Source organism: Cervus canadensis, chromosome 25 (assembly GCF_019320065.1).
Source record: "Cervus canadensis isolate Bull #8, Minnesota chromosome 25, ASM1932006v1, whole genome shotgun sequence".
Lineage (NCBI taxonomy): Eukaryota > Metazoa > Chordata > Mammalia > Artiodactyla > Cervidae > Cervus > Cervus canadensis.
In genome coordinates, this window is record NC_057410.1 from 28,286,773 (window position 1) to 28,302,040 (window position 15,268).

Sequence of the window (15,268 nt, forward strand, 5' to 3'; positions counted from 1 at the left end):
AACCAATCAATCCTAAAGGAAATCAATCCTGAATATCCATTGGAAGGACTGATGCTGAAGCTGAAGCTCCAATACTTTGTCCACCTGATGTGAAAAACTGACTCATTGGAAAAGACCCTGATGCTGGGGAGGGTTGAAAGCAAGAGGAGAAGAGGATGACAGAGGATGAGACGGTTGGCATCACTGACTTGATGAGCAGGAGTTTGAGCAAGTTTTGGGAGTTGGTGATGGACAGGGAGGCCTGGTGTGCTGCAGTCCATGAGGTTGCAAAGAGTTAGACACGACTGAACTGAACTGAACTGATAAGGGAAAAGACTCTGAAAAATAATCTATCTATCTGTCTATCTATATTGTGTGATGTGTGCGTGCGTGCGTGTGTGCGTGTGTGTGTGTATGTGCTTAGTTGTGTCTGACTCTGTAACCCCATAGACTTGTAGCCTACCAGGCTTTTATGTCCATGAAATTCTGCAGGCAAGAATACTGGAGTGGGTTTCCATTCCCTTCTCCAGAGGGAGTTGAATCTGGGTCTCCTGTATTGCAGGCAGATTCTTTACCAGCTGAGCTACCAGGGAAGCCATATATATGCATATATATATATATATATATATATATATATATATATATACACACACACACACACATACACATAAACAAGTTGCTGTGCTGTATACCTGAAACCATTGGAGAAGGAAATGGCAACCCACTCCAGTATTCTTGCCCGGAGAATCCCAGGGACAGAGGAGCCTGGTGGACTGCCGTCTATGGGGTTGCACAGAGTCGGACAAGACTGAAGCGACTTAGCAGCAGCAGCAGCAGCAGCATACCTGAAACCAAGATGATATTGTAAACCAACTATACTTTAATTTAAAAAAGAAGCGTAAGGAAATTAATAACAAAAGAGAAAAAAAAAAAGACTTCCTTCTCTCTCTCCACAATATCCTGCCCTGGGAATGCTTTGAAAAGGCCCTGTGCGGTGCCGCCAGGGATGCTGCTGGCCAGCAGAGGGCAGCAACGCCCCACAGGTAGCCAGGCAGAAGCCCAGTCCAGGTTGCAGAAGCAGGAAAGGCTAGGGAGCTGCCTGCCTGCCTGTGGATCAGGGCTGAGGGCTTTGCGTGCAAACACTGGCAACAGTCTGCTGACATTTGGGCATCCACCCATGTTTGGGAATGGGGTGACTGAGCTGCTGAACACAGACAAGCTCTTCTCCATCAGCAGTAGAACTAGACCTACCACCACCATCACCATCAAAACAATAGCAACCATTTATTGTGCACCACTGTGTACCAGCCTATGTGCTAAGCACTGTAGTTATGCCATTGTGTGTAATCTCCACAACAACTTTTTGATATAGTAGCTATTTTCCTATTTTATAGATGAGGTAAGAGACAGAATAAATGACAGCTCGAACCAGCATGGTGGTGATGAGTGTGGGTTCTGCACTCAGAATGCCTTTGTTTTGACCACTGGGCCTTGATTTTGTCATCTGTCAAAAGTGCAGTTATTAAGGCGCCTACTGCATGAGATTGTTGAAAGAATCAAGTAAGTTAAAACAAAAAACACACTAGAAACCCTGCTCAATTCAATCTATCTTAAGTATCATTCTTGCCTGTTATTATTTTTGGTCACACAGCTATTAAGTAGAGAACCTGGGATCTGAACTGGGGTTTGCACAAACCAGACTTCACAAGTTTGATTGAATCTTGTGTCATTTTTGTGGGAGAATCAATGTCTTAACAATATCGAGTCTTCCGATTCAGGAACATAGTATATATCTCCATTTACTTGTCTTCTCTGATTTCTTTCATTATTGTTTTGTAGTTTTTAGCATATTGATCCTTTTTAAAGGCTTATGCTTAGGTATTTCTCTGTTTGGGTGCTATTATAAGTGATACTTAAAATGTTTAATTTCTAACCGTTTTTGCTAGAATATAGAAATGCAATTAGTTTTTGTATATTGACCTCACATCCCTTAATCTTACTAAGCTCACTTATTAGTTCTACCAGGTTTTTTAAAAAGAGAAATTCCTTGGGATTCTCTATGCAGAAAATTATGTCTTCCAAAAATACAGTTTTATTTCTTCCTACCCAACCCATTTGACTCCCCCCCCCTTTTTTATATGACTTTTATTTCTTCTTCTTTCCTTAGTTCATTGGCTAGGCCAGCTTGTGTCATACTAACTAAACATGATGTGAGCAGATTCCCTTATCTTTTCCCAGTCTTAGGGGAGACATCATTCAGACTTTCACCATTAAGTAGGTTGTTAGCTATGGGATGTTACTTTGTTGATGAATTTAGTAGATGCTATTTAGATTACTGAAGTTCTCATCTATTCCTAGTTTACTGTGAGGTGTTTTTTTTTTTTAATCGCGACTAGATGTTGAATTTTGTCAAATCCTTTTGTGTATCTATTAAGGTAATCATGATCCTTCCTTTTCAGTCTGTGTGGTTTTTTTTTTGTTGTTGTTGCTGTGTGGGCTTTCTCAAGTTATGGCAAGCGTGGGCTACTGTCTAATTGCAGTGTGGGCTTCTCGTTTCGGTGGCTTCTCCTGTTGCCGAGCATGGTCTCTAGTGTCCAGGTTTCAGTAGTTGCAGCGCATGGGCTTAGTTGCCCTGTGGCATGTGGGGTCTTGGTTCCTGGGCCAAGGATTGAAGCCATGTCCCTTGCACTGGCACATGGATCTCTAGTCCCTAGAGCACCAGGGAAGTCCCCCTTTTCAGTCTGTTGATATCATAAATTACATTAATTACATTAGGTTTTTGAAAGTTGAAACAGTCTTGCATTCCTAGGGTAAACTACTTGTCATGATATGTTATCCTTTTCTTTGTTGCTGTATTCAATTTACTAATATTTTGTTTTTTACATTGTTTCATAACATGTATTGATTTGTAGTTTTTCTTTTCTTATTATGTCTTTCGCTGGTTTTGGTATTAGGGTAATGCTGGTCTCATGAAAGGAGTTGGGAAAATTTCCCTCTTCTTATGTTTTCTGGAAGACTCTGAATTTTTCCTTAAATGTTTGGTAAAATGCACCAGTGAAAGTATTTGGGCCTGAAGTTTTCTTTGTAGAAAGATTTTAAACTGCACATTCAATTCCCTTAGTAGAAATATAGCTATTCAAGTAGGACTGGCTATACAGTTCATGGGGCTTAATGTAAAATAAAAATACCGAACCCCTTGTTAAAACTATTAAGAATTTAATGATGATGGGAATAGTCATTAAACCAAGTGTGGAGATTTACTATGCTGTGGGATCCTCTGCTATTGCACAAGACACACACTAAGAGTTCTGGTCACAGTTCCAATGTGTTTTCGTGTGTGCACACACACACACACGCACATGGGGCTTTCCTGTACCAATAAGCACCTGGGTGTCCCACAATTCAACTCAATTCTGACACTGTCTACCTGGAGGCAGCCTCAGATTCCACAGGTCAAGGGTTCAGTCCTACAGGACTGCCCACCCCAACTCTGCTTTAGATGCTAGTCACAAACCCAGGTTATCGCCCAGACTTCTGACCAACTGGTTATAGATAGAAAGTTTCAAAACCTCTCCTTGGGTTTGATTACTTTGCTAGAGTGGCTCACAGAAGTCAGAGAAACATTTTACTTAATAGATTGCCAGTTTATTATGGAAGGATAAAACTCAAGAACAGTCAGATGGGAGAGATGTATAGGGCAAGGTGTGGGGAAAGGGGCTGGGGGCTTTCATGTTCTCACCAGGCACACCCCCTTCTGCCCCGCCCATATTGCCACATGTTCACCAACCTGGAAACTCTTAGAACCCCCAGTCCTTTGGGAGTTTTTATGGAGGCTTCATTACATAAATCTTGATTGATTGATTCAACCTCCAACCCTGCTCCCCTCCCTGGAGGTCAGGGAGGGTGGATTAAAATTTCCAACCCTCTAACCACATGGCTGAGTCTCTTGGCCCCTACAATGATCCCAGAGGAACTGGGTATGGGGTGAGACCTGGGGAACAAATGGAAGGGTTTGCCTTGGTGGGAGGAGGGTGGAAGGCAAAACATGGAGAGAAGTGGGCTGCTTGGCATTCTTTTTCAGAGCTTTTGCTGTATGTCTCATCTCCCTTGCTGAACTGTGTGCCCCTCCAGGGAGGGGCCTGAGGGCTCTTTTCTTGGTATGTCCTCTGTCCCAGTACACCAGCCTCTGCCCTTAACAAGTTCCCAGGGGAGTGGGCTGGTGGAATCGAGGAGGTAAGATCCCTCACCCCCAGCATGACTGGTAAAGAGAGGCCAGAGTCCTAGAGATGTTAGCTTGCAAGTTTATTGAAATTCCAGCAACACAAAGAGCAGTACAAACAGGCACCCACCCCAGCCCAGGCCTCCTTGGAGCTTGCAGACATAAACCCTCTTGCAGTGGAAGGCTGGACTCCCCTCACACCACCAGCAGGGGCATGGAGTGTTGCAGGGCCTGCCTCTCCACCTGCACCCATCCACCTCGTGGACTCGCGTGCCGGGGTTAAACCAACACCCCAGGAAGAGAAGCAGCCAGGACCAATGCCACTTGGAGAAGAACCATCTCTGGGGACTCAGGGATCCCTTGGGCCACTGAAGATAGTGGCTCCTTCTGGGTCAGGAAGAGGAGGAAAGAACCTTCTGCCAGGGAAAGTTAGGACAGGGAAGTAGAGGCTGGTGGGCTGAGGACCCCTGCTCTGTGGACAGCCAGCTCTCCATTCTTGAAGTTAATCCAAAGCTAGGATGGTGATGTGCCCAGACACATTCTTTTTGGCGTTGAACTGGTCTATTTCTCCCCCAACACATTGGCTTTTGTACTTTCTTTAGGCTGTTGGACTGGGTGGTGAGGAGTGACCCAAAGGAAACTGGGAGTCAGGGAGAAAGCCAGTCCTCTGGGGCCTGTGGATGGAGTGTCTAAGAGGTGAAAAAAATCCCCCCAGAGGACAGAGACCAGGCAGCGCAGCCCCTGGCTTCTCTGCAGGAGGGGTACCTAGAGCGCCCTCCAGCCTGACTCTGGGCACCTTGGGGACAGAAGCAGAAGGCGTGGAGATGGTTCTTCTGAGGGCGGTGGCTGGCCAGCGCTTGCTCTCAGTACTTGGTCCGGTGGGAGGTGGTGGTGGACACGAAGCGGACGGTGGAACTGCGGCTACTGCGGCCGCCGCTGCAGCTGCTGAAGCCGCCCTCGGTGGGCAGCGGGCAGGGAACGCTGGGAACGCAGGCTTCGCCCACCAGCACCGAGCCCCCTCGGGAGCCGGCGCCCAGCAGGTCCCCGCCGCCCACGACCCGGGCCCCGCCCACGCTGGAGCTGCAGAAGCCGCTGGACCGGATGTTGCTGCTGCTGCTGCTTCCGGAGATGGTGACCCCGCCACGGCAGAGGCTGGAGCTGTTGAACAGGGACTCGGGCCCGCACACCAGGCCGCCCCGGGAGCTACTCACCGCTGCAGGAGGAAGAAACCCTCAGCGAGGATGCCTCACCCTCCACGCTCCCGTTTCGGGAGGGGAGAGGACAGGCAGAAGTGGCCTGGGTCCCAGGGGTTCCTACTATCTACATAGTCAATACCCACTTTTCTGTCCTTTTGCCTGGGTAACTCAAAGGCTGTGACTTCACTAAAGTCAAAATGGTGTTTGACTTTAGTGGAGTCGCTAAAGTGACTAAAATGGAACATTTGGACTAAAATGGAAGAGTTCAACCAGTTGCCCAGGTATTGGCATATAGCCATAAGTCCACTGTCATTTATATATGGCCAAAGTCCTGTTGTGTGAGGGGGCTGGCGAGCTGGATTATCCAGCAGCCTCAAGCCAGTAGCCTCCATAATAAAGCCACAGGGTGTCTTCCAGTTACATCTTGCCCCTTGGAAATCCCCACATTGCCCACCTCTAAAGAGGGTCTGTTGTCAGTTCCTCCTGACTCACTAAATGGCTGTGCTGTCTAGCCCTCCAGTCTCCACTGGACACACCTCCATGACCCAGGACTCTAGTCTGATTAAGCCTTACTTAGCTCAACTCCCACTGGTGGAGGGCCCCCCTTTCTTTCTTCTCCTCTCACCGGAATCCTTCCTGCCATCAGTGACCCACCCAGTTTAGCATATACAGCTGTGTATATTTGCACTCTTGGATCAGAAGTCTTGGTTTGAATTCTGGCTGTGCCCCTATCTTTGTGACTGCTGGCAAGTCATGTATTTTTTTCTTTTTGAGTAAAAGGGAGTTGCCCAGGCCATTCTCCCCCTGGGGCTTTGAGGATTAGGTTGACAGTGGATTGGACTCATTTGAAGATTATAATAAATCTGGAGCGCTGGGTCTGGGTCTTGTCCCTCCCCTACAGTGTCCAGCACAGGTCCTGTGTGCTTTGGGCACAACCAGTACTTTGGCAGCAACAGCACGAGGACTTGCATTCAGTCTTGTCCTATTCCCTGCCATCAGCAGAGGAGGGAGCTTCCTGGCACAGGCCTTTCCATTCCTTCCTTGGTCTTTGCCCTTGAAGGACAAGGCCACTGTTCACAAAAAGGCTGACTTCTTGAGCCCTCTTCCACCTAGCAGGCTCTGCAAACCTTTGTGATTGATTGCTTAGCTCTGGGGAGGCAGGCTCTGGGGATGTCTTAAGACTTAAGTCAGCTAAGGATGTTCTCAGTCCAAGGGCCAGATGGTCCCTGTTCTCCTGGCTGTCATGGCCAGTCCAGCCATGGGCTCCTGACCTCAATGTGGGCTTGAGTTCAAAGGAAATTTGAAGGGTCCTAGGAGAGACATGTGTGAAGAAGAGACTGAAGGGTCTTACCTATGTCTACTGGTCCAACACCTTCACAGATCCTGGAAAGAGAAAGAAGCAAGTCAGTTCACAACCATGTTGTTCTCTGAAAACTTCCCTGCTATGAGAGGGCTTTTTTGGCTGTGTGGACAGTGGTTCTTATCCACGTCTGCCTAAGCATCTGGGGAGTTTTCAAAACTTACATGTCCCTAAACCCTCTGAAACTATTGAAGCAAAATATTTGAGAGAATATTTCTTTTTCTCTAAAAGAGAATATCTTCTTTTTCTTTTTTTAAACAAGCAAACCAATCAAGCAGAACTCTATGATTTGATGCAATCTGTCTACAAGCTTGCACTTAGAGGCACAGAACCAGAGCCATCTTCTAACCCCCTGCCAAGGGCAATCCAGTGAGGTTTGCAGGAAAAATTGTTCCTGGTTCCTTCCCCCACTTAGACTTTCTAGCAGCCAGAAGTCTGACCACACTCCAATCGCTACACTGAGAGCACTCACCGGATCTCCTCGCCTTCCAGCAGGCGCCTGTAGGTGGCGATCTCGATGTCCAGGGCCAGCTTGACGTTCATGAGCTCCTGGTACTCCTTCAGCTGCCGCGCCATATCCTGCTTGGCTTGCTGCAGAGCACCCTCCAGCTCTGCCAGCTTGCATTTGGCATCATTGAGGGCAGCTTCTCCCTGCTGCTCAGCCTCGGCTACGGCGGCCTCCAGCTTGCAGCGCTGTGGGGAGGGCAATTTGCAGATGGGCTCTGGCAGGAGCTAGGGGATCCTCAGGTTGGGCTAGAAACACTGCCTTCTGTCTATGGGAACACAGCCTGGTGCCAATGGAGGCCATGGAGGGGCTTATCATCCTGTAGTTTGATGTCATCAGGGAGTGGAACATTGCTTTCCTTGTTTTCATCCTCACTGATTTTGCACTTACTGATTTCTGTAGCTTTAAGACCCAGGGGGTCCAGAGAATAAAGCCATTCTTTCTGCCTCGCCTGCCCCTTTAAGGGAGCCCAAGAGCGTTCCTTCTACATTTTTCGTTTTTCAGGAGTTTAAGAGAGTCTCTCCTTTCCTTCCTCATTTTCCTCCTCCAGGAAGTCTTCCTGGACTAATTCTTCCATCCCTCTATTTCTGGGTTCCAGTTGCCTCTCCCACATCATCTAACTCAGGCTCCCCAAAGCTTGGGCCTCTGCCTGTCTTCCTCATGGGGCTTTCTTTTTCCTTTGCCCACCTGAGCCTTGGCATGCTCGATCTCTGCCTTCAGCCTCTGGATCAGCCGGTTCAGCTCATTGATCTCATCCCGAGTGCTGCGTAGGTTGTCACAGTGCTGACCAGCTGTCACTCGCATCTCCTCGTACTAGGGGGTGGTGGGAGAAAGGGATGATTCAAAGATTGAGTCAAGATCACAACCCACTTTGTCATCCCAGGGCTGCCTGCTCCCCTTCCCCAGCACCCTCCTGCTGACCTTAGTCTGGTACCAGGCCTCCGCATCAGCCCGACTGCGTCTGGCAATCTCTTCATACTGGGCTTTGATATCGGCGATGATCCCGTCAACGTTCAGGTCCCGGCTGTTGTCCATCTTCACAATGACTGATGTCTCTGAGATGTGTGACTGTAGTAACTGGATTTCCTGTGTTGGAAGATCAGTGAGACAGATGGACTGAGTCCCATCAATGGGTCCCATCAATGGCAGGAGCTTTGTTACAGGGTCCCCAGGACTTGGAGTCAGGAGACAGAGCATTGCTTATTTCTTCAGGGCAAAGCAACAGAGCAGATCATGCAAACTGAGGGCAAAGAAGAGGAGGTGACCCCAAACCGTTTCAGCTTGACTTTAGACTGTTGTTGTATACTAGGAGATATCCCTTGAACACCCTAACTTGTTTAGGTGACTACTAAAACTGTGGGGGCCTAGGGATTTGTGAAGGGGAATAAGAACCATGATAAAGCTTAAACTTCTCTTTGGTTTAGCCACACAGTGACTGTCCAGTCGTGGATCATTGAGAGCTGACAATACTTTAGAACATGATGATCTAGGAGTTCCTATATCCCAAGTCCTTAAGAGACTTGGCAGTGGGGATGGGAGAGGGCTGAGAACTGGTCTGCAAAGCGAGGGCCTCAGAGGGAGATTTCTTCAGCCTTTCCACTCAGAGCCAGACATTCAGTTCTGAAATTAGGACTATCCCAGACCAAAAAGACCTTATGAAGCAAAAGATAGCTAGTTCATTTGACTAATTAGGTAACACATCTTACATCTCCCAGCAAGTCAGTTTTCCAGAGTCTTCTCATCAGAAGATAGGAAGTGACATTCCTAGACCCAAAACTTCCCTGGCCATCAGTAGATTGGCCAACAAGGAGTTGATTCATAGACCTGAGTCAGGCTCCCCTTACCTTCTCCACTTGTACATTTATCAGCATTTAGAGAATATAGATTTGATGGGAAGAAAGATGTATGATACCAAATGTTAGAAAATACAACAGTCCAGTGAATCCCCCAGGGAGTCCAGGCGACACAGTGATCTCCTTGGATGGCTCAGAGGGGATGAGTCCTTACCGCTGTGTATAGGGTTTTCAGGAAGTCGATTTCCTGAATTAGGGTATCCACATTGGCCTCTAGATCAGCCTTGCTTAAGAACGCTGTATCCACATCCTGCATCAAAGAGAGAAGAATAAAATGCTCATTATCTGTGTACTGTTTAACCTCCCCACCTTGGCAGGGTCTGGAGATGGGTGGGAAGATCAGACCAGTCTCCACAGGGGCAGGCCAAGTGGGACGGGTGGGAGAGTCATGGTGGGGAGACATCACAGCTTAATGTCTCTTGTTCTCCCTTGGACAACATAAACCGCCCCAGGGATGCTGGACCTTTCTCGATGCTCATTTAGGGCTAAGAAAAATCTTGTTAACCCAAGACTCCTAAAATGTCATCTCTTCAAGCCTCTCCTCTCATGAAGACCCTAAGTCATTGGAGACCAAATCAGAACTTTGAAGGGAAGCAGTTGTGACCTTAGGGGCTCCACGGTGTGTGAGTTTTCACAGGGCTGCCTGGGCAGCGTCCTGGGATGTGGAAAACATATGCCTGTCTGGAGGGGAAGTCTTCCTGGGCCTGTTGTTCTCCTTACCTTCTTCAGAGCCACGAACTCATTCTCAGCATTGGCCCGAAGTACCACTTCCTCTTCATACCTGAGTGATAAAAATGAAGAGGGTGCATTCTCCCCCTGAACTGAGAGCTGATTACTGCCAGCTCCCCAGTTATCACTTATTATGACCTCTCTTGCCCCTGCCAGGAGCTTGGCTCCCTGTTGCCATCCTCATGTTCTCCATGCTGTCCCATCTTTAAGATCTTTTAGACCCTTGGTTTCTCCAAATCCCTTTTACTTTCTCAAACTGGGTGCGGGGTCTGAAAATCTGAGCCTTGGCTGTGGTTCTTTGCTGGAAATTCCTTAGGGTCATTGCACTTGACCTTAGAGGAAGTAGCATCCTGCTTGTGGCTGGACCTGGGCACTGTTTTCAGAACCAGGGGTTTCCTTTTTCTGGGGACAACTCACCCATGTGCACAGACAGGATTAGGGACAAACTGTGCCCAATCTCAGGTCTCTTTATTCCTCAGGACCTGAAGGGGGCCTCACCCTCCCATACATATCACTGCCCTGCCACTGTCTCCAGGCTGGGAATTGAAACCAGCATTCAACTCTGATCCTTCTAGGGGCCCCCATCTGAGCTTGGCTGCTGCATTGGGGACCAGCCCTATGCCCGTCCTTGGTCCATATGGTCCAGATGCCACTCACTTCTTCTTGAAGCCCTCAAGGACATCCTGCATGTGGTTCCTCTCAGCCTCCAACCGGGCCTGGTCACTGTTCACTACATCCAGCTGCCTGCGTAGGTTGGTGATGTAGCTCTCAAAGAGGGGCTCCAGGTTGCTCTTGGTACATTTCTGCTCTTGGAGGAAGTTCCACTTTGTCTCTAGGAGCTTATTCTGCTGTTCCAGGAACCGCACCTAAATCCACAGAGGCAAAGACATGGCAATTGAATGCTCAATATGATCACCTATGTATGGACTAGTTGCTCAGATGGTCAGAGATGACAACCTCATGGCAACCATTGTTCCCTTTTTTGTTTGACTTTCAGTCCTCTAACTCAGAAGAATCTGGCAGAGCAGGTCTGGGACTCCTCCTCACACTCAGCCAGGCTGAGATACAAACAGAAGCTTTGAAACCAAAATCTTCAATTTCCCCTTTAACAGTCTGAGAAAGGGGAAGGTCAGCTCACTGGGAATTCAGAAATCGATTCTACCTGAGCCAAGGTTGGCCTCCATCTGAAAACCAATGTTTTCAGTTGTCTCTGGCAGGGAATGAAGAACAGAGTAAAGTACATTTGGGCTGGGAAGTGGCTTTAGGAGGTGGGAACTCTCAGGTAATAGGTCATACCCATCACCCCGGATATTCCATCAGCTGACACTTACAGAGCTGTAGGGAAATGTAGAGACCATTTGCTCCAACCCCTCATTTCACATGAAATGAAGCTCACAGAGGTGAGTTTACAATCTCAGGCACAATCAGAGAATCCCCACTTCATGGAGACATGAATCCCCGCTTCTGGGATGTCAGTTCTACCTCTTTGTTCCTCTCATCAACCTGAAGATCAGTGACCACCAGTGATCATTCCCTACTGTTTTCCTCAATCTAGGTGACTTGGCTGAATCTGGATATCCCTCTTGTGGGGAGGGGTATGAATTCCTTGTTTTGTACAAAAATTACTCAACTCCATTCTCCATTTCTTTAAGCCTGAACAGGTGTGGCCACTCATCCTCAGAAACCATGAAAACTTCAAAGAGAGCATGAGGATATCAAAGGACAAAATCTTTTAAACCTGTCCCAGCCAACACCTGGTGGAGGTGTTCGTGTTTCTAACCTGTTTGGAAGATATTTCTAAATGACTAGGTTGTTCAGATCCCTTTAGGCATCCAGTCAGTGCCTGGATGTTCCACCACCACCGTCAATCTATCCCTCCATGTAGTGCTTCCCCGGGCTCATCCTTGCTCTGCAGCAGAGCGACCCAGAAATCATATGGCATGCTTTGATCCCAAAGGATGTGGGGTCAAGATCTGTGTCCTGGGTCTAGATCAGTTCTTCCTGTGGGAAAGTACACCCCAGTGCATTTAGCTCTCATCATCCCAGACCCAGAGGCTGAACTGTCTCAAGTACCTTGTCGATGAAGGAGGCAAATTTGTTGTTGAGGGTCTTGATTTGCTCCTTCTCATCCCTCTTCACTCTCTGGGCATTGGGGTCAATCTCCAGGTTGAGCGGGGTCAGCAGGCTCTGGTTAACAGTCACTGCTGTGATGGATGGGGCTGCTGGCCCTCCAACTCCTCCAACTCGGTAGCCAAAGCCAGGACTGCAGAAGCCATAGCCGAGACCACTTCTGGCTCCAAACCCCAGGCCAACACAACTGCCTGCCCCAAACCCCAGACCAGCACCACTTCCATCACCGAAGCCAACTCCATAGCAGGTGGGTCGAGGGCACACAGCTGCTATCCGGGGTGAGCATGATCCAAAGTTGATGACGCTCCGACTGCCGAAGCTGCTAAGACCCCGGAAGCTGGGCCCACTCCTGCAGGAGACAGAGCTGGTCCGGAAGCGGTTCAGGTTCTGAGGGGTCACTGCTGAGCAGGAGCTAAAGTTGCCCACACAGCGACCAGAGCTGACTCTGTAGGAGCGGCAAGACATGATGGTGTCCTGGGCAAGAGCAGAGTGGCGACTGCAGAGCGGGGAGAGCTGGAGCTGGGAGTCCTCTGGGGCTAGTGGATCCCTCTCACCCCTTTTATGTGTGTGGGGATCTGAGGATTGGTCCCATAAAAGTGAAAAAAGCCATTTGGAAGCATTTATGAGCTTGGGTAGTTAGCAGAAACTCTCCATGCCTGTAACTTCCTTCACAGTGAACTAATCTCAGACACACCTATTCCCCTCAGAATCAGAGCCATAACATCAAACCTATAAACATTAAAAACACATAAACACATAAACATTATTGTCCTATTTTTCCCGCAGGTCCACCATAATTGCCATTATGGGGACATTAATTTTCCTTGGTCTTAAATCCAATAGACTTTCCATTGCAAGTGTGGCTAACCACCAGAAAGTTAGAATGGTAACAACCCCAGCAAGAGGCTTGCAGGGAACGCAGCTGTACAGATAACCCCTAAATAGAGGAGGAGTGTATAGAAGAGAGGCAGGGTCTTCATCGCTCCAAGTAAGAAATGATATGGTGAGAATACAGTTTACTGCATCCCTGTAGATGGATTAAACAGTCCAAAAGCCTTTTGCAGTGTTTCATCTATCCTCTGTAATCTGATTTGACTGTTCACATAAGAATTGAATCATCTGTGAAGCTCATCTGGGTTAGTGTAATACATGTCTGATTTGAGACTCTCAAAAGACATACATACATTCATTCTTTCAGCAATTACCAGATACTCTATCTCAGGTAATGTGCTTGGTACCAAGGGTACAGAGATAAAAAAGAAGGTCTCTGTATTCCTGCTGGTGTGGGGAGATTATCTTGAAGACTTCCACCAACCAATACATTTGTGACATAATTTGAGGCCAAAACATGCCAATGATTTGGCCATGTATCTGTGTGGAAAGTTAACCACATGATTTTGAACCCCTAAAATACACATTAGGGATATCTGTAGTCTTACCTATGCAGATTCCTTGCATTATAGATGGAGAGACGAATGTGGACCTTTTCTGTTCTAGAAAGTGGCATGATTGGTCCTACTTGTCGGTGTCTGGGGGAACTTGTGCTTGATTGGATGCTTACTTGGGATTCTATCAATACTTTGGAAGGAAATATGAGCTTTTGACAAGAGCCACCCATCTCAGGTCTTCACTGTTTCCTTCCTTCAGGTCTCTATACCTTTAATTTCTTTTTCTTGTCTTACTGTATTAGCTAGGATATCCAGTATGATGTTGAAAAGCAGTGGTGAGAGAGGGCATCTTTGCCTTGTTCCTGATTTTTGGTGGAAAAGCTTCAAGTTTCTCACAGTAAAGTACAATGTTAGTTGTAGGTTTTCTGCATATATAAATTTTTTTATCAAGTTGAGGACGTTTCTGTTTCTCATTTACCACTGTACTCCATAGATCCAGATATCAGGTTCATGTCTCAAAGGGAGAAGCAGAAAATAATAATAACACTGCAGTTCTTGTGAAGATTGCCAGCAACCTCCATGTTGCTAAATTCAGTGGTCCATTCTCAGCTATCATTTAATTTAGCAGAATTTGACATAGTTGATCATTCTCTTTTCCTTGAAATAATTTCCTTTTTTGGTTTCCAGACAGCACATTGTCTTAATTTTCTTTACATATTATTGACTTTTTCTTTTCATTTTTCTCAACCAGTTTATCGTCATATCCCCGACTTGCACACACCACGGCATCCTTGGGCTCAGCCCTTGTACCTGTTCATGTCTTTATCTACACTTGTCCCCTTTGTGAATCACACAGCCTCATGACTTTAAATACTATCTGTCTGTTGATGGCTGCCAAGGTGTATCTCTATCCTGAACATACCTTTGAATGTCCCTTCTGTGCCCCATGCATGTATTTTGATCAACATCTCTATTTGGATATCAATTATATATCTCAAATTTAATCTACCCAAAACTGTTCTCCCGATTGCTTGTTCCTGTGAAATACATTCTACTTGCCAGGCATGCTATCTCTGTACTGGCTCAGGCCAGAAACCTGGGAGCCATCCTTTGTTTGTCAACTTTTTCTATATCCCACATTCAGTCCATTGGCAGGTCCTACCTTCAAAATATACCTGGACCTTTACTACTGCTTACCACACCATTGTTCCCATATTGGTTCAAGTTCACCACTCCTCACAGGGTGTATTGAAGTATCCTTCCAGCTAGTCATCCTGCTTCCTCCTCTGCCCTCTCTGTCTTTCCTTAACACGATACTCAGAGTGGTCCTTTAAAAACAAAACATATCAAAAAAAAAATAATAAAAATGAAACAAAAACAAAAACAAAACATGTCAGATCATGCCATGTCTAAGTTCAAACATCCAGAGTAAATGCCATACAGGACCCTACATAGTCTTCCCTCCTCTTTCACTGACCTCCCTTCCCTCTATCTGCCCTTTACTCACTCTGCTCCAGCCACTCCATCTGCCTGTATGTCCATCAGACAGGTAGGAAGGCTCCTGCTCAGACACTTTTCGCATTTACTGTTTTTTATTTGTGCTGGGAAATCTTTTTTCCTCAAATGGCCACATGGCCAGGTCCCTCAACTCTCCCAGGTCTTTGCTCATAGGTCCCTTCTCTTTAAATTCCCCTCCTCTATGTAATCTCTACCCCCTCTGCCTGCTTCCTCCTCTCCATAGGAGTTCTCACCATCTGAGGTCCTTGCCTGCAAGGATTTGCCTGTTTAACATCATCATCTCAGGCTGTAACATAAGCTCCAGGAGGCAGGCACTGTTGTGTGTGTGTGTGTGTGTGTGTGTGTTTTCTCCTTTTCATTCCTGCTTAGGAGAGTGGAGGCACGAGGTAGG

General features: G+C 47.1%; 1 protein-coding gene across 1 annotated transcript; it reads right to left on the minus strand.

Annotated features, from left to right (window-relative positions):
• Positions 1-4,274: 4,274 nt before the first annotated feature.
• KRT84 (keratin 84) lies at positions 4,275-12,460 on the minus strand. Its single transcript, XM_043446565.1, has 9 exons — positions 11,915-12,460; positions 10,499-10,707; positions 9,833-9,893; positions 9,267-9,362; positions 8,181-8,345; positions 7,947-8,072; positions 7,227-7,447; positions 6,746-6,777; positions 4,275-5,411 (listed from the first exon to the last, which is right to left on the minus strand). Exons 1-9 carry the CDS (start codon positions 12,434-12,436, stop codon positions 5,062-5,064), a joined length of 1,782 nt encoding a protein of 593 aa, XP_043302500.1. The 5' UTR covers positions 12,437-12,460; the 3' UTR covers positions 4,275-5,061.
• Positions 12,461-15,268: the final 2,808 nt, after the last annotated feature.

Coding starts and splice junctions, on each gene's coding strand:
- KRT84 (XM_043446565.1), bottom strand. CDS start 12,436: ATGTCTTGCCGCTCCTACAGAGTCAGCTCTGGTCGCTGTGTGGGCAAC. Junction 8,073..8,180: donor AGGCCTGGTACCAGACTAAG/GTCAGCAGGAGG, acceptor ACCACCCCCTAG/TACGAGGAGATGCGAGTGAC. Junction 5,412..6,745: donor TGTTGGACCAGTAGACATAG/GTAAGACCCTTC, acceptor TTCCTCCTGCAG/CGGTGAGTAGCTCCCGGGGC.